At 45.2% G+C, this 24813-nt stretch overlaps 4 protein-coding genes across 4 annotated transcripts in view; 3 read left to right on the top strand and 1 right to left on the bottom strand.

Moving 5' to 3' along the window:
* The window catches only part of LOC133447427 (palmitoyltransferase ZDHHC5-A-like), a 42093-nt gene extending 36855 nt beyond the window's left edge, over positions 1–5238 (top strand). The window contains 2 exon segments of the mRNA XM_061726104.1: positions 1–432; positions 3445–5238. Of these exon segments, the coding sequence (XP_061582088.1) occupies positions 1–432; positions 3445–3673 (661 nt within the window). The 3' untranslated portion in view covers positions 3674–5238.
* The window catches only part of LOC133447791 (uncharacterized), a 779477-nt gene that overhangs the window by 138041 nt on the left and 616623 nt on the right, over positions 1–24813 (top strand). The window lies entirely within an intron of this gene.
* LOC133447775 (thioredoxin-related transmembrane protein 2-B-like) lies at positions 8663–16955 on the bottom strand. The gene is made up of 8 exons (XM_061726501.1): positions 16683–16955; positions 15961–16021; positions 15222–15335; positions 12451–12527; positions 12244–12350; positions 11965–12030; positions 10726–10855; positions 8663–9974 (listed from the first exon to the last, which is right to left on the bottom strand). The coding sequence occupies exons 1-8, from the start codon at positions 16869–16871 to the stop codon at positions 9771–9773; spliced, it is 948 nt and encodes a 315-aa protein (XP_061582485.1). The 5' UTR covers positions 16872–16955; the 3' UTR covers positions 8663–9770.
* LOC133447442 (dual specificity testis-specific protein kinase 2-like) overlaps positions 22833–24813 on the top strand; it is a 38299-nt gene continuing 36318 nt past the window's right edge. The window contains exon 1 of the mRNA XM_061726128.1: positions 22833–23279. The gene's annotated coding sequence lies outside the window, so the exon portion shown is untranslated. The remainder of the gene's footprint in view (positions 23280–24813) is intronic.

Here is a 24813-nt window from a genome sequence, read left to right as displayed (position 1 = left end):
CCCCCCGCCCCCTCCGGAGAGGGAGCGCCTGCTGGGGGAGCCCCCGGCCGGCCACGGCTCCTCCTCGGCCCCCCCGCTGCCCCCCCACCACCACCATCACCACCACCACCACCACCACTCGCACCAGCACCACCACCACTCCTCCTCGTCCTCCCGGCCTCCCCGCTTCGCCGCCCCCCACCACGCCTACCCCTACCGCACCCGCTCCACCGACACCCCCCTGGGCTCCACCCCCGCCCAGCCCCCCCGCTCCCCACACCCGCCGCCGCTCGGCAAGTCCCTGTCCTACTCCAGCGCCGCCGCCGCAGAGATGCAGTACCGGCTGGTCCGCAAGGCCTCCGCCTCGGCCGGGGCCAACGCAGCCGCCGCAGGGGGAGGGGGGATGGGGGGAGGAGGAGGAGGAGGAGGGGGAGGAGCGATGCAAGCGCCCAAGTGAGTATGAGTTCCACCTTTTGTCAGGAAGATTGGTTTGCTGCTAACCTGCCCGCCTGAAAGCCTGACTACCAGACTGACTGCTCCTCCTCCTCCTCTGCTTCCCTTCTCTCCTCCTCCTACTGCCAGATATCCTGTGAGTTCCTCTCTCTTTTCCTCTTGCTCGTCTTCCATTCATGTGTGAGCTGTGTCGCTGTGTCATGCTTCGTCATGTGTGTGTGTCGCTTCTCTTCCTGTTTCCGGCTCACTGGAGCTGAGTGACCGTTGTGAAGTGTGTGTTAGGGGTGTAACGATACACTAATCTCACCATAACGATACGATATTATAACAGTATTTTTTTAACAACCTTGAGTGAGGAACATATGACAAAATACAAAACAATGCTTTGCGTTTGCCCTATTGTTACAGTTTGTAATGCTTTATAACTTTTTAAGTTTTAAAGAGAAAGCCAGGCCAACCATTTTCCACTAACTGAACTGAAAGTAAATGTCAAGTAATGCATATGCATCTTCAGTTTCATACAAGTAAAAATAATTTGCGGAGGCATCCGGTACAGATGCCCAAGCCACCTCAGCTGACTCCTCTCAATGTGGAGGAGCAGCGGCTCAACTCCGAGCTCCTCCCGGGTGACCGAACTCCTCACCCTATCTCTAAGGGAGCGTCCAGCCACCCTGCGGAGGAAACTCATCTCTAAGGGAGCGTCTAGCCACCCTGCGGAGGAAACTCATCTCTAAGGGAGCGTCTAGCCACCCTGCGGAGGAAACTCATCTCGGCCGCTTGTATCCGCGATCTTGTCCTTTCGGTCACTACGCAAAGTTCATGACCATAGGTGAGGGTAGGTGCGTAGTTTGACCGGTAAATCGAGAGCTTCGCCTTTCGACTCAGCTCCCTCTTCACCACGACGGTCCGGTACATCGACCGCATAACTGCGGACGCTGCACCGATCCGTCTGTCAATCTCACGCTCCATCGTTCCCTCACTCGTGAACAAGACCCCGAGATACTTGAACTCCTCCACCTGAGGCAGGACTTCTCCACCCACCCGGAGAAGATGGAGAACCATGGCCTCGGTTTTGGAGGTGCTGATTCTCATCCCTGCCGCGTCGCACTCGGCCTCAAACCGCCCCAGCACATGCTGAAGGTCCCGGTCCGATGAAGCCAACAGGACAACATCATCCGCAAAAAGCAGAGATGAAATCCTGAGGTTCCCAAACCGGATCCCCTCCGGCCCCTGGCTGCGCCTAGAAATCCTGTCCATAAAAATTATGAACAGGACCGGTGACAAAGGGCAGCCCTGCCGGAGTCCAACATGCACCGGGAACAAGACATACGGCCGAAGGTCAGATGAAACGACAACAAAGTCGATTGACCTCCGGCCTAGGGTGTCCTGGTGCCACGTGCACTGATGGACACCCTTATGCTTGAACATGGTGTCCGTTATGGAAACGTGACTAGCACAGAAGTCCAACAAAAACACACCGCTCGGGTTCAGATCGGGGAGGCCGTTCCTCTCAATCACGCCTCTCCAGGTATCACTGTCATTGCCCACGTGAGCGTTGAAGTCCCCCAGTAGAACAATGGAGTCCCGAGTTGGAGCACTATCAAGTACTCCTCCCAGGGACTGGGAGGAGTGGGAGGAGGACAGGCCAGGTACTCCGCACTGCTCCGTACTCCGCACTGCTGTTCGGCCCGTAGGCACAAACAACAGTGAGAGACCTTTTCCCGACCCGAAGGCGCAGGGAAGCGACCCTCTCGTTCACCGGGGTGAACTCCAACACATGGCGGCTGAGCTGGGGGGCTATAACCAAGCCCACACCAGCCCGCCGCCTCTCACCCTGGGCAACTCCAGAGTAGTGGAGGGTCCAGCCCCTTTCAAGGAGCTGGGTTCCAGAGCCCAAGCTATGTGTGGAGGTGAGCCCGACTATCTCTAGCCGGTATCTCTCAACCTCACGCACAAGCTCCGGCTCCTTCCCCCCCAGCGAGGTGACATTCCATGTCCCCACTGTGAGGGTTTTGGTCCAGGGATTGGGTCGTCGAGGCCATGACTGCTACCCAGTCCACATGGCACCAGCTCATCACGGTCCTTCCTGCGGGTGGTGGGCCTACAGGAAGGCGGGCCCACGTCGCCGTTTCGGGCTGAGCCCGGCCGGGTCCCGCGGGCAAAGACCCGGCCACCAGGCGCCCGCCCTCGAGCCCCAACCCCAGGCCTGGCTCCAGGGAGGGGCCCTTGGTTTCTTCCTCTTCATGATTAGCTTATGAACCGCTCTTAAGCCTGAATTATGGTTCTGCGTTTGTGTAACACGGAACCATAAATCATCCTTTAATCTGGCCCGTCCCCCAGGACCTGTTTGCCATGGGAGTCCCTACCAGGGGCGTAATGCCCCCGACAACATAGCTCCTAGGATCACTCGGGCAACACAAACCCCTCCACCACAGTAAGCTGGCGGTTCAAGGAGGGGGAATAAATAAAAATAAATAAACTATGAAAAGTCCCAAACTCAAAATGCAACTTGACTGTTATTTAGCTTATGAGCTTCAGCCACATGCTCCCAGCCTGAGGCCGTAAGGTGAACCCCGTTATCGTTTCATCCCTCCCACCTTTGGGACGACACAATCTTTACATCATAAAAAAAGATTGATTCATGCTCAAAACCCCCCAAGAGTCCTGTGATCGGGACCGCAAAACGGTACTAGTTTCTTCTAAGTGGAGTAAGATTTTGGTCCGCGGGTCGAGGCGTGGTCGTCACGTGATCCCGCTGCACCAATAGGATGCGCCTTACAAGTAAACACAATATATTAATATTAATAACCCAATATCACGCTACAGTTTGTCACCTCCACGACACGTATCGTGACGCTTTTGTATCGTGAAATTTGGTGGCACGATATATTGTTCCACCCCTAGTGTGTGTGATCTGTCCAGACGTGTCCCCCACATCTGCATCTCATCTCCACGTTGACCCCTGACCTGCTGGGCTGGGACTGAACGGTGTGTGTGTTTCTCTCCCATCAGGGATGAGCCCATGATCCAGGTGAAGCCTCTGAGTTGGACCAACGGTGGCCAGCCCCATCTCCCCTCCTCCTCCCCCTCCTCCTCCCCTCGTCACCCCGTCACCCCCGCCCGGCCTGGACCGGCCCTCCCCAGCGCGGCGTTGACGGCCAGCCCCGCCCACAAGCCCCCGGGGGGCGGCGTGAGGAAGGTGACGGGTGTCGGAGGGACCACTTATGAGATTTCTGTGTGAGGTGCAGCGGCTCTCCGAGGACCGGAGAGGCCCGGCAGACACTCGGACCCTCGGTCTGGATCTCACACCTCACTGGCTGGGGCAGAAACTGAGCTGAGCCTCTTCTGCTCATCGGGAACTCCAGGACTTCAGAGCGCCATGCTGAAACAGAGAGGGAGGGGGGGCAGCAGCACATGGAGGCAGCAGCACTGCCACGCTGGGAGCTGGACCCCCTCTGGACAAGGAGCTGTGGATTTAAAACCATTCCTAGAAGCACTTTTGGACGTGTCGTGTCTTCACTCCTCTAATCGTCTGATCCCTCCCAGATCCTCTGACAGTAATAATGCATATCGTGTCCCAGCGGCCAGTGTTCCTCCCACCCGAGCTCAGCCGGGGCCCAGAACACGGGGGGGTCGTGCTGCAGCCCAGACGGAACCGCTGGGAGCTCGTCTGGTTCCTCCAGGGGGATCTGTGATCCCTGAGCTGCTCTCGGGCCGCCGGGGCCGGAACTGCTGACCCCGCCATCGCCGGGGCCGACAAACCCCTTCAATAAACTGAGTAGATGTGAATATGATTCCATGTTTGTACAGGATGATGTGATTATGTTTGTTTTCTGAAATGTGGACCTGTATATATGTCTGTGTTGTTTCTCGCCGGGACTGGAGCATGCACTATCCCCACGGCCGTGAGCCGTGAGCCCCGCGCTCGGCTGGGGAAACACGTCCGAACAAACGGGACAGAAGGAAAACACAAACCACGGTTCGCCTCCTGAAGACGGGGCCAATTTTTCTAGAACATGAATTCCTTGAGCAATTGCCTTGAAAATTCAAATGTCTTTTTTTATTTCACTTATTTAATTTGACATTGTTTTTATATGGATTTATATGGGAATGTAGCTATTGGATTTCTTTTTTTTTTTTTTGTAATATTAAATCAAAAGAGGTGATGTGTTTACTAGTGTCGAGGAGACAAAGGGAGACACCGATCCCTCGTCCAGAATCTGTTCTGATCTGACATCCAAACGGCTCGTTTACACCAGGAACATCTTTACCTGTGACACTTGAACGTGGACTTGTCTGGAGTATTGGGCTCTTTAAAAACATTTTTTTCTGTCCGTTTCTAATGAGAAATAAGAGAAAGTATGCTATGCTACAAAAAAAAACATTTAACAGTGAAGTCTGAAAATTAAAAATGTGGGGAAAAAGAGAAAAGTTGCATCTGGACAACATGAGTATATGACTTTTTTTTTTTAATCACCTCTCAATATTCCACCATTTTTTCACGTGACCGTTTTTTCTGTACATCTATTTTCTTTTTTTTTCCATGCAAAATGTTTTGACTGTATTGAGTGGATTCACTCCCTCGGGGTCCAAACAGCTGGAACTGCAGACCAGAGCAGACACTTCTGTACTATTCCCTTCATTCCTCTGGTTGGTGAGTGCTGAGGTTATGCTAACTTGTGTATTTTGGAATTAAATGTTGAGTGTGGAAATGTGGGCAGTTATTGGGAAAGAAAGTGTTGTGGAATGTTATAAATTGCACGAAGTAAAGTACAGATCCTTAACAAACTACAACATCGGTGAGCTGGAGATTACCAACGTTTATTTGAACTGATTTGCCTCAGACTCAACTGTCCAGCTGCTGCAGCAGCTGACTCTCCTGATGCACATGTTTGACTTTTCTATGGGAACGGGTCGGACCTGACAGGTCATTAGAGGGAAACTGTGTCCCCCTGCACCCGACACGTCGCTGCTAGTTCTCTCAGAGCAACATGTTGAAAGAGCCATATTGGACCAAAAACGCAAAGAACAAATATGTCTGGAGCCGCAAAAAAGTCTTGTATCAGCCTTAGAAATGAAGGCAACACATGCTGGGGGAGGATTTTTTTTTTCATTATGTACTTCGAGAAAAAAGTCAAAATGTCGAGATTAATGTTGAAATACAATCTTGAGAAAAAAGTCGAAATGTTGAGAAAAAAGTCGAAATATTGAGGAAAAAAAGTCGAATTGTCGAGGAAAAAAGTAAACATTTTGAGAAAAAAGTAAATGTCGAAGAAATAGTCAATTTCGTGAAAAAAGTAGAAATGTTGAGAAAAAATTCAAAATTTCGGAAAAAAAAAAAGTCGAGATTAAAAAGGAAGAAAAAAAGGAAAAAAAAAGGTCAAACATTTTTGAAAAAGCTCCAGGAGCCACTAGGGTCAGTGGGCTTTAGAGCCGCGGGTTGCCGACCCCCGTCTTAGAGGAAGGCATACATTACAAAAGAGATATAGCATTTTCATCTGCATCCACATCTTCTATACCCTCCTCTTCTACCTCCTTTCTCGCAGTTTTCTGGCATTTTGTTAGTATTTTGCATTCACACAGCTGTAGACCCCCCCCCCCCAATAGCCTGCTTCCCACAGCTGTTGACCTTTCATTATAAAGTATGTCATGTTTGAATGTTTCCATGACAAAAGCAAGCGTCCGGTTGACCTGTGAAGAGGAGGATGAGCAGGATGGAGGGACGAGGGCGGCCTGGGCAGCTGCTCCATCCGTACGTTTCAGCTGGAATCACAGAGATGACAGACAGCACCGTGCACCAGTGCTGAGATAATAAACTGATCAGACTGCAGCTCGTTGGACTCTTGAACTCTCAGGGATTCTCAGCTTTAAAGAAGCTCATTCACTTCACGTATTTGTGTCCGAGTCCACCTCGGTGCTCGTTTCATGACTACTGATAAAAACAACCTTCCTGAACTCCAACCATCAGATGAATCAGTTCAGCTCCATTTCTGGTAGAAACTACACTGGTAAAAGTAAATGCACAAATAGTTCACTGCAAAAACTCAAAATCTTAACAAGAATATTTGTCTTATTTCTAGTTAAAATGTTAAATTCTTAGTAAAAAACAAATCTCATTACACTTAAAACAAGACTCATCACTGGAAAAAACAATTTTCACCTGTTCCAAGTAGATTTTCACTTAAAATAAGTAGACAAATCTGCCAGTAGAACAAGATTTTTTTTGCTTGTAATGAGAAGATAAATCTCCAGGCAGATTTTTCTACTTATTTCAAGTAAAAATTGTTAAATAAGTTATATTTCTGGTAATGACTCTTGTTTTAAGTGTAATGAGATTTTTTGACTAAAAATGAGACATTTTAACTAGAAATAAGACAAATATTCCTGGTAAGATTTTTGCAGTGTGGGTTCAGTTCTTTTGCTAAATTCCTCAAATCATGCTCACAATTGGGTTTTTTTGTTTTTTTGAAGGGCTTATAAAGCCATTTAAGAACTTGCACGACCAATGTTTTTGGAGTAAAAAACAATTGATTGCTACTTTAAGCTAGCTGGAAGTAGATGATGCAGACTCATAAATCTGATCTTGGTATCTAGACTTTTGTAAGATGGAAAGAGCGAGTGAGAGAAAGCAACTTCACCTTTTATGCTCCATGAAACCACTTCCCAACATTGGAAATGCAGAACTCTGCAGAAGCGTGTGTGAAGAAGTGCTGGAAAGGATAAAAATGTATATTTCTTTTCTTAAAAAGAAAAATCTAAGCCAAACTGAGGAGCACAGCTGGACATGACCCAGGAAACCTGGGACACGTCCAGCAGCTGCAGCAGCTCAGAACCAGCGGAACGCAGTGGGAGCTCGCTCCAACTTCAATCCACTTTCATTCATGTAGCAGCTTTTACAACACAAGCTCAGACCCAGAACATGAGCCCCGAGCAGTTAGTACAGAAACAGGTTAAATCTCCCCTTTAGGAGGGAAGAAACCTGGACCAGGACCTGGATCATAAGGAGAAACCTGGACCAGGACCTGGATCATAAGGGGGACCCTCCTGCTGGAGACCAGCGGGACAGAGCAGGAAAAGAGAGAATGAAGAACAGAGAAAGGAGAGACACAATGACACAATTGCTGCGTCCGAAATGCCACACTAAACAGTATATACTCAAAAAGTATACTTAAGTTCGGCACAGTTCTGAGTAAATATCAGTAGTCTGCATTCATTGGGACGTACTACTCAGAGCCACACGGCACTTCCTGCCGTTGGGAGGGGGAGTTGTTACCATGGTAACAGCAGCAGCAGTAGCAGCTCCGCTCTGCTCTTTCCCGTTTATCCTGGCCCAAACAAGATGACATTATATAATATTATATACGAATATTATATTAATATTATATAATATTATACTTATGACATATCTGCACAGCACTTAGCAACCAAACACCACTGCATTGCATTGTGGGAAATTTGGTAACAAGCCCCCTTCCCAACGGCAGGAAGTGCCGTGTGTCTCTGAGTAGTACATCCCAATTAATGCATACTACTGATATTTACTCAAAACTATGCCAAACTCAAGTATACTTTTTGAGAATAGTGTTTAGTATGGCATTTCGGACGCACCGATACTAATACATTTCTCCGGAATGATTATGGATAGCGCATACTATTGAGTACGTAGGCTACTAATGTTTCGGACGCACTAAAAAATCTCACATACTGTTTTTGCTACTCATTAGGGTGGAAGTGTGGGAACTGGTGCAATACGGGGATGAGTATAAAAGACATGTAGACAGCAGACACTGAGGTGGTCGGGGGGGGGGGGTGATCTGGTGTGAGTTAGCGGGTCAGAACAGGGAACACAAACACGTCTCAGTCTCCAGACAGAGCGACGCATGGAAACCTCTGATGTGCAACATTCAGATTCTTCTGACATTTTATAATAAAAAATAAAATCCTAACTCACTTAAAATTGGAAACTTTTCCTTACATTTCCCGTCAGGAGCCTTTTTCAAAACAGTACATTATAACAGATGTTTATGTATTTAATATATAATATTAGCGTATATGTGATTGAGGTAATACTTTCATCGCTGCTCTTGCTTTTTTGCTGATTTCATCAACTGTGGTGAGAAAGTGGGATGAATCCGTCGTCTCAAAACTGCCGGAGTTAGAAACTAACGTGATTACAGCAAAGCAAGTCTGACTGCAAATGTTTATGAGGAAAAACAAACACCATTAGAACTCGTGCATAAAGTTTTATTGAGTGTAAACAGACAGTTTTCCCGTGCAGGGGCCGCGGGCCGACGGCAGCCCCGCTGGAATGAACATGACACAAAGGTAAAGTCCGTTTAAAAAAAAAATACACAACAGGTAGTAACATAAGAAACAGGACGTAAACTCTCCGTACCTCTAAAAACACAAACCTAACCACAACAGTTCACCGTTAGAATGTTAGACAAAAAAGAGGTTTGAACGATACTGAAAAGGCAAATATATTAACAGAAATAAAAGTGCCTGGTTGTGCCTGGAATGTGAACCCCCCCAGTGGAAACATGCTGCAGCTCCAGAGCAGGAAGACTCTCAGGACCAGCAGAGACGCTGCAGGAAACAATCTGAGTCTACGACAAATCAGTAGCATTTGGGCTCGGAAAGGAAAAATACTGACGTACATTTGGAGTTTCAGGAGAATGTGGGCTGATTAGGGACTGATTACAGCTGGGAGGGAATGGGACGCTAAGATGCTCACGAGCCGCTGTCTTTGATTCTTTAATCAGATAAAGAGCAGGGTTTCAGCTCTGAATATGACTAAACTACACAGCATTTATTAACCCAGCTGCTTCTGCAGGACTCCCAGTGTAGAATCCCGTCAACAGCCTTCCTACAGAAAAGGCTAAACAACTCAAATATACAGTGTTTCCCACTAGTTATCTTGCATTTATTCAGTATTCAGCGGCTCGTCAGTGCGTCGGGGTTTGGGTTCAGTGATATGAGCAGGAATGCAGTCCATCAGTAAACTTAAACAACCCCAAATAAAAACCAGACTCTCTACGCACCGCTGAGGTATAAGTTAGAATCTAACGTTAATAACAACATTCTTTTAAAACCTAATTTGGGTTAAATAAGTAGCATTAAAAAGACAAAGTAACATCAGATTCACGGATTACTCCCCAAAATGAGCAGCCATGTTGGACTTGCAGCTGCAGACAGCAGGACTGTTGGGGAGACGGACACATGTGTCCAGACGTCCGGCTGCTTCAGGAGGAACAGACGGAGCATGAAGATGTAGCAGGAGGTTCTGGTGAGCTGGACTCTCAGGTTCCAGGCTCCGGTCCTGGCTCCGGTCCAGGTTCCTACTTGTCCTTCTTGGACTCGGCGTTGTCCCCCTGGTCCCCCTGGTCCCCCTGGTCCCCCTGGGCCTGCTGCTGCTCCAGCTCCTCGTCCTCCTCGGGGACGGCGGGGAACTGGGACGGGCCCACCTTGTCCCCCTTGTTCTTGCCCATCTTCTTGGCTCTCTGGTAAAGTTCATTCAGGTTGAATTCCCGGATGATGTTCTCCTGGTGGGGACACAAGGAGACACGTGGTGATGCTGGATGTTACTGGAAACAAACTCAGACCTGTTCATGCTCCGGGTCACGGCACTGCTGTTTGTGAAACTGCAGCCCATGGACACCCGTGTCCACCAGAGATGCACGATCAGGATTTTGAGGGCCGTTACCGATCTCCAAAACCAGTATCTGCCGATCACCGATCACAGCGTGAAATCCATTAATTCATCAATATTGTTGTCTCATGTACACAACACTGACATTGTATTATTAGGTATTTAAATTAGGAGATTAGAAAGTATCATGGCTGAGGCAACGTGCAATATTTCACCCTCTAGAGACTTTTAGAGATGATTTAGACTCAGTTACAAAGAGTAAGTGTAGTTTATTAACTTAAGCTTCCTGTGGTAATAATTATGTACAACATGTGACCAACACACACAACAGCAGACATTTCACTCTCTTAGAGTTGATACAAGTTCTTAACTATAAACCTTAGTTTTCCTGTGGAAAAAGGAATTCAATCTTAAAATAAAAAATGAATTATTAAGATTTGCTAAAGCTTTAGCGGTAGCATCCGCCGCGTGTGAGGAAACTCTTGTGAGGAAACTCTTCACACTAGAACTCCAGATGTCACTGGTGTCACTGGCCGATACCGATCGGTTGCCGATAGCGATCGATCGGTGCATCTCTAGTGTCCACGCGCTGCCATGGACACCCACGTCCACGTCCACCCTCTCCCTGTTCTGACTGTACTGACCTCGGTGAAGCTCCAGGACACGGCTCGGCCCTTCTTGTCCACCTGGGGACGCCGCATCACCTCCTTCCCTCCCTGGAACAGCAGCAGGGACGGCAGCTGCTTGGACAGCGGAGAAGTGGACACCTTGTACCTGCAGGAGGTGGAGGACCCACGTTTACATCTGAGCAGCCGGTCTGACCCAATCAAACGCCAGGGAACCATGAGAGGACGTACTGACGAGCACAAAAGACAACACTTCTCTCCTCTTCCCGGCCTGAAGATCTACCCTCACGTATTCATTACAAGGCCCAGTCCCAATCCCCCCCTAGTCATACTTTTCTTCACTACCCCTAAATTCTGCACGTTCCCGTGAGGGTAGTGGTGTCCCAATTCCTCTTTGCATGTAGGAGTAGGGGGTATGAATCTAGCCCTTCACAGCGAGGGTTTTCAGATGCTGACTTCGTGACCGAGGACTAGAGAAAATTTCCCAGAATGCTTTATGTCATCATTTGCAGACTGAAAAAAAAAAAAAAAGCAGAGATTTCTTATTTTTTAGTGAATAAAATACGCTTGCCCGTTGTTGCGTTGTATCTTCAGATGTCACCAGAATAAAGGCTGATTTATGGTTCCGCGTTACACGTCGATTTAACACAGAACCATAAATCGCCGGCGATCCTCTCATTCCTGAAAACATCGGAGCACATTTCTTAACAGGCGTTATTTGGATAAACTGAGCCCAGGTTGGGGATCTTAACGGTTACTTTTACGCTTGAAAAAATATTAAAACTTAATAAAGTGGAATATTAACAGCGCTACAGCTGAAATTAAAACAGCTTTTAGCTCTGGGCTTCCTGATATGGTGTGACGTTTGTGCAAACGTAACTACGCAGTCGCTTACGTACCTGAACGTAAACCACACAGTGACGTAGCAAGTGGTGTCCCAATCCCTAGGGAACATTACAAGGGCCCTAAAGCCTGTGGCTTCATTTTTAGGGCTAGTGGTAGAAAGTAGGGGGTGTATTGGGATTGGCCCCAAGTATTTCATCACCACCACTGTTCTCCATTGTTCTTGCCTTGTCCTTTTTATATTTCCTCTCTGTGCTGTGCCTCTTCTCTTCCTCCCACCCCCCTATGATCCAGGTTTCTTCCCTATTAAAAGGGCTTTTCTTCTGGCCTCTTTTCATGCAGTAACAGCTCTGGGTAGAGGCCCCCCGGAAACAACTTGTGTTGTCATGGATACCGTCTGTAAACGTGTCTTACCTCTTGGAAACTTCACCATAACGCCCGATGTCCACTTTCCCAAACTTCAGGCCGGAGCAGTTGTACCTGAACCAGGGAAGCAGAAACAGCTGAAATGGATGCAGCGTCGCGGCTGCAGCGTTACGGCTGTAGCATTACGGCTGCAGCGTCGCGGCTGTAGCATTACGGCTGCAGCGTCGCGGCTGCAGCGTTACGGCTGTAGCATTACGTAACGCTCAACCAACCAAAGCCTTCTAATGCTCCTGCACCAGCTGGTACCGAGTGGACGGCGGGACTCACTTCAGAGAGAGGTCGGCGTAGACCGAAGCAAACGACTGGCAGTCTGGGGACCAGTTGGCAAAGAACTCCACAATCCACGTGACCCGACCGTCTCTGTTCAGCTCGTCCTGGAGGAACACAGAACCACAGAACCAGAGAACCAGAGCGTTACACTCGGGTCAAAGAGCACACGGCTCCTGCTTTGGAGGAACCAGCCACTGGACTCACGTCGATGGTTTTGTCGCTGAAGTATTTGATGTACTCTGGTCCCATGTAGAGAGGAGGCTTGCAGGTCATCAGGAACACTGGAACATACAGACACACGGCCTTCACATCAACCCAACCAGCAGCTCAACAACACTGAAGCAGTACGTGACTCCTGGCTCCGTTTTGGCGCTTTTCCACTAGCACCTACTCAGCCCGACTCACCTCAGTTTGGTTCTTTTCCACTAGGGGTCTAACGTGCCGAGTAGATACTTTTCTGTATCTACTCTGCCGAGGTTCTAAGCGGCTGAGTCGGCTGTATCTGACCAACACTACAGGTCACTGATTGGTCGGGGGGTTGGCCCAATCACATCGAGTACATCACAGCAGCTTCACTCCAACCTCCTACTTCTGATCTGGGTATTGAAAAGAAACGAGGGCAAGTCGAGTGGAGTCGGGCTGAGTAGGTACTAGTGGAAAAGTGCCATTAGATTGATGCTGCTTCCTGAGACGGTTCATTGATCAGAGTTTCCAGAGAGAACCAAAGGCCAGAGAAAGCTGAAGGGTCTTTCTCCAGTCCAATCACAAGGACAGCATTGGTGAGATGGACAGATGGAGAGCAGGAAACCGCAGAGCTGAGTCAGGCACAAACAACCTGACATCCTCCAACGCCAGGGAACCAAAACACACATTTAATAAGAGGTGTTCCTGGATTTATCTGAATTAATTAATTAATTTTTATTTCGAACATGTATATAAAAAAATAAAAAAATAAACAGTAACATCTACATATTCACATATGTTCGAAAAAAGTGGTAGGAAGAAGTCTACACTTTTTCCTAGTTCCTACCCCTTTATAACTATGAATTTACATTATTGTTATTATTATATCTACACAATATCCATATAAATATAGTCTATATAAATACTACGTAAACATGCCTATTATTACATAATTATCCATATACGTATATAGAAAATATAAGTATATAGAAAATATAAATATTACATAATTATATCAATATATAGTAAATATAAATATTATATAAATATACACTATATAAACTACATAAATATTCCTATAAATATATATATATATATATATGCTACATACCTAACATATAACATATATTACATCATTTCAACTATCTCTCTCAACATATAATATATACTACATAAATATCCACATAAATATCTAAACACATCTTAAGCAAGTATAATAATAATAAAACCAGTTTTCCCTATTTTATTTGATTCTCACACTCATCATTAACCCATTTCCTCTTCCATATACCTGTTTATAAATCATGTTTTGTATTTCTTTTTAAATAGATTTATGTTAGTACTTTGTTTCATTTCCTGCTCCAAACTGTTCCAGAGTCTCCACAGTTCCACATGCACATGCTGCACATTGTTGTTCCTACTTTATGTTTCCTAAAATTCAGTTCTCCCCTTAGATTAAAGGCCCTTTCTCTCTCTGTGAACATTCCTCTGATATTTTTTGGTAGTAGATTATTCCTTGCTTTGAAGATTATTTGGGCTGTTTTGTATTTAACCAGATCCATAAAGTTCAGTGTGTGTGATTTTATCAACAGTGGGTTTGTGTGTTCTCTGTATCCTGCATGGTTTATTGTCCTTATGGCTCTTTTCTGAAGTGCATATCGGCTGTAGAAGCTTCTGTAGGTGTTTCCCCAGACCTCTACGCAGTAACAGATATGGTAAGAACAGTGAACAGTATAGAGTATGTAATGATGATCCAGAATGTGCCTTATTTTCCTAAGAATTGCAGTGCACTTTGCCAGCTTTGCTCTCCAGCAGATTGTGTGGTCCAGGATTACACCAAGAAATGTTATTTTGTTTACTTTTTCTATTTGTGCATTGTCTATATTAGATCTATATGAGATTCTGTTTTATGTTTTCCAAACAACATAATCTTAGTTTTGCTCAGATATAGTGATAGTTTGTTTCTATCAAACCATAATTTTAGTTTGTGTATTTCTGTTGTAATTATGTTCAAAATCTGCTGCAGACTCTCCCCAGAACAGAAAATATTTGTTTCGTCTGCAAATAAAACAAATTTCAGTATTTTTGATACCCTGCATATGTCGTTGATGTATAATATAAACAATTTTGGACCCAATACCGACCCCTGTGGTATTCCACAAGTAATTTCCATATCTTTTGACTTATAATCACCTATTTGTACAAACGGCTGCATGTTTCTTAAATAGCTCTTCAGCCAGCTCAACCCTTATCTTATGGCGCTCTTCCACTAGAACCTACTCGGCTCATCTCAACTCAGTGTGGTTTCTTTTCCAATATCAAGTTAAAAAATGAGAGTGAGAGGCTTTTTAATTGTGTTTGTTTGTCTCTGCTGCTGAAAAGTCAGCTGGAGCCGTGAGCAGCTATGAAGAGACAGATCTCCTGGTGGATCTGGTCGTTCCTTATCACCCGTCTAGATCCCTTTTTAATTCTCTCCTCAGCACCAGGTTTATGAACATCTGCACCTCAGAGTTGGATCACCAAACAGACTTTTGCTGCCATTGCTGGTGGAATAAAATGAGGAAGCCGCGGGCTGTTCTTTCGCTGACTCCCCGCTTCCTGATTCAAACGTCTGACGGCCCCCCGACCAATCGGTGGTCTGTAGTGTGATGATGTCAGATACAGCCGACTCAGCAGCTTAGAACCTCGGCAGAATAGGTACAGAAAAAGTATCTACTCGGCACGCCTCCACCCGCCTCCACCCCTAGTGTAAAAGTGCAGAACAGGGAGGAGAACGGCATGTTGGGACTGACCGATGCAGAGCGTCAGGTACAGCAGCCCCATCCGGATGTCCAGCCTGAAGAACAGGATCACGTTGGCCACCTTGCTGAACAGGATGATGTTGCCCACATGCTGCTCCACCGTGACTGCAGGAAACACACACACACACACACACACACACACACACACACACACACACACACACACACACACACACACACACACACACAGTTGAAACATACCATCAATGGGGGGGGGGGGGGGGCACCAGGAGAGACACTGAACCTGGAGACTGCAGGGAAAGTAAACACACTGGCTCAGATAAAGAACTAAACGGTATTTCTGTTGTAGAGCTAAAATAAAGATGGCCGTGAAGCTGAAAGGTGCTGCATTATGGGACGTTTCCGTTAAGGTCCAGCCTGGGCAGTTTTAAAATGCTTTACTGAAGAGCTGAAATGAAAGCACGGTGTGCGTGTGACGTATGTGAGTGTTAAAGTACTTGCTCTATTGGAATTTACTTTTACCAGTCCAGAGCTTTGATACCTTATCCGTATTAACATGCTCCACTTCAGCAGTTTTCTACAGGTGCAGAATTCCATGTGGCATCTTATATCTGCAGTTCTTTTATACCACCATTTTTCTTTTCTTGGACTTTTTTAGTTTTTTTGTAAACTCAATCTAATGTTGAAAAAGAATAAGGTGCCTAAAAATAAACAAAGTGAAAGCAACGTGAAATAAAAATGGTTTCTATGATGGGACGTGAAAACTCACTTGCTCTCCGGTTCTTCATCATGACGATGGCGCTGAGGAACATGAGGATCTCCACTTCTCTCTGTTACACACAGGACAAATGATGAGAGGGTGAGAGGAGGGTGAGAGGGTGAGAGTCACCACCACACTGAAGACTGAGAGGAGGGTGAGGGTGATGAGAGGAGGGTGAGAGGATGATGAGAGGGTGAGAGGAGGGTGAGAGGGTGAGGAGAGGGTGATAGAAGGGTGAGGGTGATGGAAGGGTGAGGGTGATGGAGATGGAAGGGTGAGGGTGAGAGGAGGGTGAGAGGAGGGTGAGGGTGATGGAAGGGTGAGGGTGATGGAAGGGTGAGGTGAGAGTGATGGAAGGGTGAGGTGAGAGTGATGGAAGGGTGAGGGTGAGAGGAGGGTGAGGGTGATGGAAGGGTGAGGGGAGGGTGATAGAAGGGTGAGGGTGATGGAAGGGTGAGGGTGAGAGGGTGATAGAAGGGTGAGAGGATGAGGAGGGTGAGAGGGTGATAGAAGGGTGAGAGGATGAGGAGGGTGAGAGGGTGATAGAAGGGGTGAGAGGATGAGAGGGTGATAGAAGGGGTGAGAGGATGAGAGGGTGAGGTCCAGGGTTTGATAGAAGGGTGAGAGGATGAGGAGGGTGAGAGGGTGATAGAAGGGGTGAGAGGATGAGAGGGTGAGAGGGTGATAAAAGGATGAGGGGTGAGAGGGTGAGGTCCAGGTCCTCCACCCACCCAGTCGAAGTCGCAGGAGTTCCCGTCCTCCCGCGTCGTGTCCAGGTGCTCGCAGACCCCCGGGGTCTTCCTGACGGCCAGGAAGGCCAGCGACATGAACAGAGACGCTACGTAGTAGGGCCGGAGCAGCCACTTGTACACCTGCGGCAGGTGGTACAGGAAGGCCAGCAGCGGCGTCAGCAGAGCCATGTCTAACACCGAGGTGGTTCACAATAATCCCTTCATTAACGTGAACGGAGCTGGAGCTAACGGTGTAGCCGCGGAGTCACTAGCAGCACACGCAGCTTCCGCTTGGGACTTTCAAAGTAAAAATCTTAACTTAAGAAAAAAAAAACTAGGCACCTTGTCGCATATATTTGTGATGTTGTTTAATTTCCTAAACGTATTTGGCACCATTTAATGCTATATATTTAATACTATATGTTACTATAGACCAGTACTCGAGTTGTAAAAAAAAAAAAAATCAGGGGAGATGGTGGATTTTATCATATGGAGACAGATAATTTGTGCTGATTACAATATAATATATTACAAATAATAGCAGTGACCAAAACACCTGCAGAAATACTGCAGGAATGACATAGCAGCAGTTAAATGCAGCCTTCTGTAAGCTTTAAATATCCACTGGGCTTACATCAAATACATCAAAACACAACAATAAAAAACAGTTTTCTGAACTTATCAATATGACTCTGTCCTTCACAGGATAAGTAAAATGGATCACTGCAAAAACTCAAAATCTTAACAAGAATATTTGTCTTATTTCTAGTTAAAATGTCTCATTTTAGTAAAAAAAATCTCATTACACTTAAAACGAGACTCATCACTGGAAAAAACAACAATTTTCACCTGAAAAATAACTTATTTGACTATTTGTTTGTGTTTCAAGTAGATTTTCACTTGAAATATGTAGAAAAATCTGCCAGTGGAACCAGTTTTTTTTTGCTTGTAATAAGAAGATTTTTCTTACTTATTTTCCTACTTATTTCAAGTGAAAATGTACTTGAAACAGGTGAAAATTGTCAAATAAGTTATTTTACTGGTGTTATTTTTCTGGTGATGACTCTAAATGTTGAAATAGCAGTAAAACCACATTCATTGATGAAATGACATAAGGGATGGAAAGGAGGGATGACAGTTTTACAGGGGGGATGATTTGGACCATTTTTATTTCAGGGGGGGATGATTTGGACCGTTTTTATTTCAGGGGGGGATGATTTGGACCGTTTTTATTTCAGGGGGGATGCCACCCCCCTCAACTCCAGTACTGACTATATGTTGCTATAGACTACAAAGCAGTGTTTTCCCTCGCCCTAAATTGACATTTAATATGAAGCCGGAACAATAATTTCTTTATTACTGATGTTCACTCTCAGTGACTTCACTTAACTTTGGCTTCTTCACTCGACCCACTGTTAGCTGTTACCCCAGCCCGCTTTAAGGGGGTGATGCTGCCTGAGCGGAGGTCAAACAGGACGGTGCGTGATGGCGGCTGCTGATTGGTCCGCGCTCCAAACGCAAACGCTGCCCATTGGATGAAACGCAGGGCCCGCCCCTCCGACACCGGAAGTATATTTATCTCCATGATCTCCATCATCACCAAAATCCACCAAGATATCAAGGTTTTCATTCCAGTTTATCCGATAGGCCCACACCTGTTACAGCAGCATGAAAAATAATCTAGCAGTGAAATACAAAACATAGAAAGAAAACATTAAAGAAATATAATAGCCTGCATCAAAAAAAAAAAAAAAAAAAAAAAAAAAAAAAAAAAATATATATATATATATATATATATATATATATATATATATATATATATATATATATATATATATATAGATAGATAGATAGATAGATAGATAGATAGATAGATATAGATACAGTAGATATATATAGATATATACACAGGAGGGTCCCCCCTTATGAGCCTGGTCCTGCTCAAGGCTCAAGGTCCTGCTGCTTCTTCCCTCCTAAAGGGGAGTTTTTCCTTGCCACTGTTTGGCTTAAGGTTTTTCTCCCACTAGGGGAGTTTTTACCTGCCATTGTTTATGTAATAACTGCTCGGGGGTCATGTTCTGGGTATGGGTCTCTGTAAAGCGTCTAGAGACAACTCTGTTGTATTAGACGCTATATAAATAAAATTGAATTGAATTGAATTGAATACACACACAGTATATAGGATAAGATTGTCCTTTATTTCTCCCTCAATGGGGAAATTCACTTTGTGCAGCAGGAATACACTTAACACACACATGTAGGGAAAGGGTGAAAAAGTAAAAAATATATAATTACGAAATATAAACAGTATATACATTGGAATGAAAAATAAAAGCAGTGCAGTATGAGGGAAAGAAAGAAAAAAACTGTGCCAAAAAAGCAGGTAGCATGTGTATGAGGTAGACAGATATTGCACATGACATGTTGTTATTGTCCATTACTACTGTGATCAGCCTGGTTGTGAAGTCTGATGGCAGCGAGTAGGAAGGACCTGCGATGCATCGCCGATAACAAAGCCGGTCGCTGGTGGAGTATATATATATATATATATATATATATATATATATATATATATATATATATATATATATATATATATATATATATATACTGTATAAATTGCTGCAAACAAATTTCCCCATGGGGACAATAAACACATATCTATCTATCTATTACAAGTGCTGATTTGCCCCTGCTTCACGCTTCTGCTTCACACTTTTGATCCCATGTCCACCTCACCTGGTTCAGGATGGCAACACAGAAGAAACAAATACTTACCTTAAAGAACACATTGTAGAATACTCACTTGTTGTATTTATGCCAATGTTGTAGTTGTAAGGGTGAGTCTTATTTGATAACGTGCAAATGCCAATAATTACATAATACAAGTACATCTGCAGGGAGCAGCTCATGTGAGGGAAAAACAGGTCCCATGTTATTGTAGGAACAGAAACCGTTGTCCGTCTTGGTTTTTTCCCAAATGTTTCCTGTGTATTTGTCCTGCTTGCCAGCAGGAGGGACAGACCGTGGGGGCAGGTGAGTTTTAGTTTTGAATATTATTTGGACTCGTGCTCTCCAGCGATACATCTCAGTGCTTGGAACGGATGATGTTCTGAACATTTTATATTATCCAATCAATCGTCAGTAGAATATTTGAGGATACCTCAAATAATTCCTTTGAAAAAAAATCATGGGTGTTTTTGTACAACATGTTTTGTTCTATTTTGTTTTATTTTATTGCTTTTTTTGGTTTAAACTTTTGTTTTTGATTTGAATATCTCTGTAAAGCACTTTGACAAGTCAAGCACAAGTCTTTTCCTGACCCTGCACCCCAACCTGGGACTTGCTGATTGGGCCGGAGCTTCGGGAGCTGTGTGCTGGCCTGCGGTCCCCACCCCCGGTCATCCCGTTGCTGCTTCCACCTGCCTGCTGTGCTGTTGCCGTCCCTGACCCACCAGTCTGGCCCTCGGCAGGAGGGTCCCCCCTGATGAGCCTGGTCCTGCTCAAGGTTTCTTCCCTCCTAAAGGGGAGTTTTTCCTTGCCACTGTTTGGCTTAAGGTTTTTCTCCCACTAGGGGAGTTTTTACCTGCCATTGTTTATGTAATAACTGCTCGGGGGTCATGTTCTGGGTATGGGTCTCTGTAAAGCGTCTAGAGACAACTCTGTTGTATTAGACGCTATATAAATAAAATTGAATTGAATTGAATTTGAATGTCCTTGTTGAATTGTGCAGCTACACATCCAGGTTTCAGTCCCACTGATTCTCAGATGCTGCACTGCATCGTGCACGTTTGACTCGCACACATCTGCAGAGTTCCCTCATCATCTGCAGAGTTCCCTCATCACTTCCTCCAACTGAGCAGGAAATCTGTCAGCAGGGAGGAGGAGGAGATTCCGGGAGGACCGAGGGATTCAGAGATTGATTATTTTTCCCTTTTATTTTCAAATTATTCTTTAAAATAAATCATCTTTAATAGTTTCAAATATAATATGTATATTTTTCGTATCGATTTCTACCCAATATTTATGTGTGCGACGTTTTGTTTATTTATTTAGTTATTTAAAGCCTCAAAAGTGTGTCATTCCCACAGTCCTGCACTTCCGGCCAGCAGCTGGTCTGGGATCAGCTCAGCGCCGTGAATCTGCCGTGCTCCGGTCAGAAACTGGTCTGGGATCAGCTCAGCGCCGTGAATCTGCCCTGATCCGGTCAGAAACTGGTCTGGGATCAGCTCAGCGCCGTGAATCTGCGGCGCTCCGGTCAGGCCGCTGGCCAGCAGCTGACTCCAGGTCAGCTATCAGGCTCCGCCTTCGCCTGCTTCCTCGTCCAATCAGCGCCGCCCAGTCCGCTCGGGCGCACTTGAGCCAGGTGTCAAGTCAGACACAGTTACGGAGAAAACGGAGCGGAAGTGAAGTATCTTAGTTTCAAAACAAAACTCCAAAAGAGGCGAAATACGTCCTTGTTATGGAAATATCAGAAGTGACGTCGATTTAATAAAACGCACTTTTATTTATTTTTAAACAGATTTATGCTGTCACATAAAGTACAAAGCACGTTTATACATATATTATGGAAACACCAAGTGTTGTTTATTTGTATTGCTTGTTTCCGTGCAGCATTGTGATGGATTGGCAGTCTACCCTACCTACCCGAATACGGTTTTCTGTTCAGCGCTGTAGCCAGGCTGACAAAGAGTCACAACTCTGTTGAGCCGTGCATTCCTGCAGCTCTCAGTTGTGAAGACTTTATGAGCTTTCGCCAAGATCTGATAGTTATGTTCCTGGCAGAGCTCTCTGTTCTCGGACTGCAGGTTTAGGAGGACGGTCTTATGTTACCAGGGACCGTTACTATGGAACCAACTTCCAATCTGGGTTAAGGAGGCTGACACCACCTCCACCTTTAAAACTAAACTTAAAACCTTTCTGTTTAGTAAACCTCTAGTTAGTGTTTAGTAAACCTCTAGTTAGTGTTTAGTAAACCTCTAGTTAGTGTTTAGTAAACCTGTAGTTAGTGTTAGTAAATCTCTAGTTAGTGTTAGTAAACCTTCTAGTTAGTGTTTAGTAAAGCTCTAGTTAGTGTTAGTAAACCTCTAGTTAGTGTTTAGTAAAGCTCTAGTTAGTGTTAGTAAACCTCTAATTAGTGTTAGTAAACCTCTAGTTAGTCTAACCTCTAGTGTGTTAGAGTCAGTAGTCATAACTGCAGCTATAGAACAAGACTAATGGTTTGTTTCAAACCTGCTTCATTGTATTTTCATTGCCACTGTTTGGTTTAAGGTTTTTCTCCGACTAGGGGAGTTTTTACCTGCCCTTGTTTATGTAATAATTGTTCGGGGGTCATGTTCTGGGTCTCTGGAAAGATCCTAGACACAACTTCTGTTGTAATAGACGCTATATAATGACCGGAAACAGTGCATTCATTATAATTGTTACTAATATGTCCAAAATAAATGTATGGTATAGCTACTGGAAATTCTACTCTGTGTCAGGGGGTAAAACAAAAACAAACTCAAAACAAGTAAAAAGGTAAACAGAAGGAATCATAGATTATTTATACTGTGTTTATAGAGTGTTTATAGAGTATAGAGTAGAACAAAACAAAACAATAATTAAATGTAAATAAGAAAAAACAAAATAAACAAAAATATAAATAAAAATGTGCTTCCATTGTAGGAGTTTGGGAACAAAAGAGCAGAGAAACGCTTTTTGTGGACGAAGAAAAAACTTGTGTTGTTCATTCCAGTCTCTCGTTTTTAACCGACCATTACCAACGGTAACAGAACACTAACAGAAAACACATCGTCATCATTAATAACGGCTAGATATCTGTGAATTCTAACCTACTGAAACTAAAGAGTGTCCTGCTTGTGAATGGCCACTACACCATCATTATTAACATGCTGGAAAAGGATTGTTTATATATGTGTATATATATGTATATATATATATATATATATATATATATATATATATATATATATATATATATATATATATATATATATATATATATATATTATTATTATTATTATTATTAATAAACGAAATCCTTCATTTTCTCGCGATTTAGTCACTGGAACTACAACTGAAAGCTTAAGCCTTTATTGGGAAAAGATTGACAGGAAGTCCTTCATGTCACTCCTGCGGGCGTGATTGCGGGCTGTGTCATTATGGTAGTCGGTCCTAACAAGCGGCTGGAGGAATACAGAACCCGACGGGATTATCGTCGGCGGGCCTGACCGAGGAGAGGAGCATGTTCCCGGCTCCAGCGAGCCTGCAGGAGTCGGACCGCAGACCTTTCTGCTCCCGGAGCACCGCGGGGGGAGCGGGGCGCCGTCCCCGGCCGGTCCGCTGCACGCTCGCCATCGACGGATCCCGTTATTAACTACAGCTTCGTGGAGAAACGACATTCGCAATATGCACATGAAAAAATATGATCATTATTTATTTAGCCTTGGTGGAAATGTCGTTCCTCTCGATGATTACTGGAGTAAAAGCGCCGTGGTGAGCGAGGCCCGAGGAGACTGGTGACTGGTGACCAGTGACAGCCTGCAGAGGCTGCTGATTCCTCCTGGAGCTGGACCAGCATCCACCTAGAGACAGGTTGGTCCACATCCCACCTAGAGACAGGTTGGTCCACATCCCACCTAGAGACAGGTCAGTCAACCCATCTAGAGACAGGTTGGTGTCCACATCCCACCTAGAGACAGGTTGGTCATCCTACCTAGAGACAGGTCAGTCATCCCACCTAGAGACAGGTTGGTCATCTCACCTAGAGACAGGTTGGTCCACATCCCACCTAGAGACAGGTTGGTCCACATCCCACCTAGAGACAGGTTGGTCCACATCCCACCTAGAGACAGGTTGGTCCACATCCCACCTAGAGACAGCAGGGTTTTTGGCTCAAATTGAGGCAGAGGTGGCTTTAATATCATATTATATCATCATATCTAATAGCATTAGAAATATGACAATACAATTATCATGTTAAAGCATTATTTTATTAACATAAAAATATAAATGCAAATTTAAAAACTCAATTTTACCAAAAATAAAAAGTAAAAAAAAAAAAAACTGCAAATGAAACAAGAGAAAATGTTCACTGAAATGAGTGAAAATGGTCTCTAGAACAAGTTTTTTGGACTAGAAATAAAACATTTTGACTGGATATAAGACAAGTAGTCTTGGTAAGATTTTGAGTTTTTGTAGGGTTTCAGACATTTACTGACAAATCTCGCAACCAGACAGAACATTTCAGCCTCCTATCTTTCCATCTGTAGAACCTCATGCTCCTGGTAGTCCAAGGCCTCCTGGTCTGGTCCTGGTCTGGTGTGGTCTGGTCTGGTCTGGTCCATCCATGGTCCTGGTCTGGTCTGGTCCTGGTCCTAGTCCTGGTCTGGTCTGGTCTGGTCTGGTCTGGTCTGGTCTGGTCTGGTCCATCCATGGTCCTGGTCTGGTCTGGTCCATCCATGGTCCTGGTCTGGTCTGGTCCTGGTCCTAGTCCTGGTCTGGTCTGGTCCATCCATGGTCCTGGTCTGGTCCATGGATGGTCCTGGTCTGGTCTGGTCTGGTCCATGGATGGTCCTGGTCTGGTCCATGGATGGTCCTGGTCTGGTCTGGTCTGGTCCATGGATGGTCCTGGTCTGGTCCATGGATGGTCCTGGTCTGGTCTGGTCTGGTCCATGGATGGTCCTGGTCTGGTCCATGGATGGTCCTGGTCTGGTCTGGTCTGGTCCATGGATGGTCCTGGTCTGGTCCATGGATGGTCCTGGTCTGGTCCATGGATGGTCCTGGTCCTGGTCTGGTCCATCATGGCCTCCTTACAACAAACATCCAAGTGTCTCTCCTTCAGTCTGCTGTGCAGAGGTGTCTTCACCTTAAACAAAACAATTCATGCATTAAGTATTTTTGTATTTATTTTGATACAGACATAAATAGTGATAGTCCTGCTGCATGGGGGGGGTCACAGTGCTTTTGGCATAAATAAGAGACCAAACCTTCCTCAGTTTGCCTGAGCAGGTAAATTGCTTCAGCCACCGTTTGTCAAACCCACTGGCTCTGTGTTTTTGAGAAGATCTGTAAAGATGAATAAAAAGTGATGTTTAAATCACGTACACGTTGGCTTCGCGTTGATATG

The sequence above is a fragment of the Cololabis saira genome, chromosome 1, assembly GCF_033807715.1.
Source record: "Cololabis saira isolate AMF1-May2022 chromosome 1, fColSai1.1, whole genome shotgun sequence".
In the NCBI taxonomy this organism is placed as follows: domain Eukaryota; kingdom Metazoa; phylum Chordata; class Actinopteri; order Beloniformes; family Belonidae; genus Cololabis; species Cololabis saira.
Note: the sequence above shows the minus strand (reverse complement) of the source record. Positions and strands in the feature narration are given on the sequence as shown.

Coding starts and splice junctions, on each gene's coding strand:
- LOC133447775 (XM_061726501.1), bottom strand. CDS start 16,871: ATGGCTCTGCTGACGCCGCTGCTGGCCTTCCTGTACCACCTGCCGCAG. Junction 15,336..15,960: donor GATGAAGAACCGGAGAGCAA/GTGAGTTTTCAC, acceptor TGTTTCCTGCAG/TCACGGTGGAGCAGCATGTG. Junction 12,528..15,221: donor GTACCTGACGCTCTGCATCG/GTCAGTCCCAAC, acceptor TGTATGTTCCAG/TGTTCCTGATGACCTGCAAG.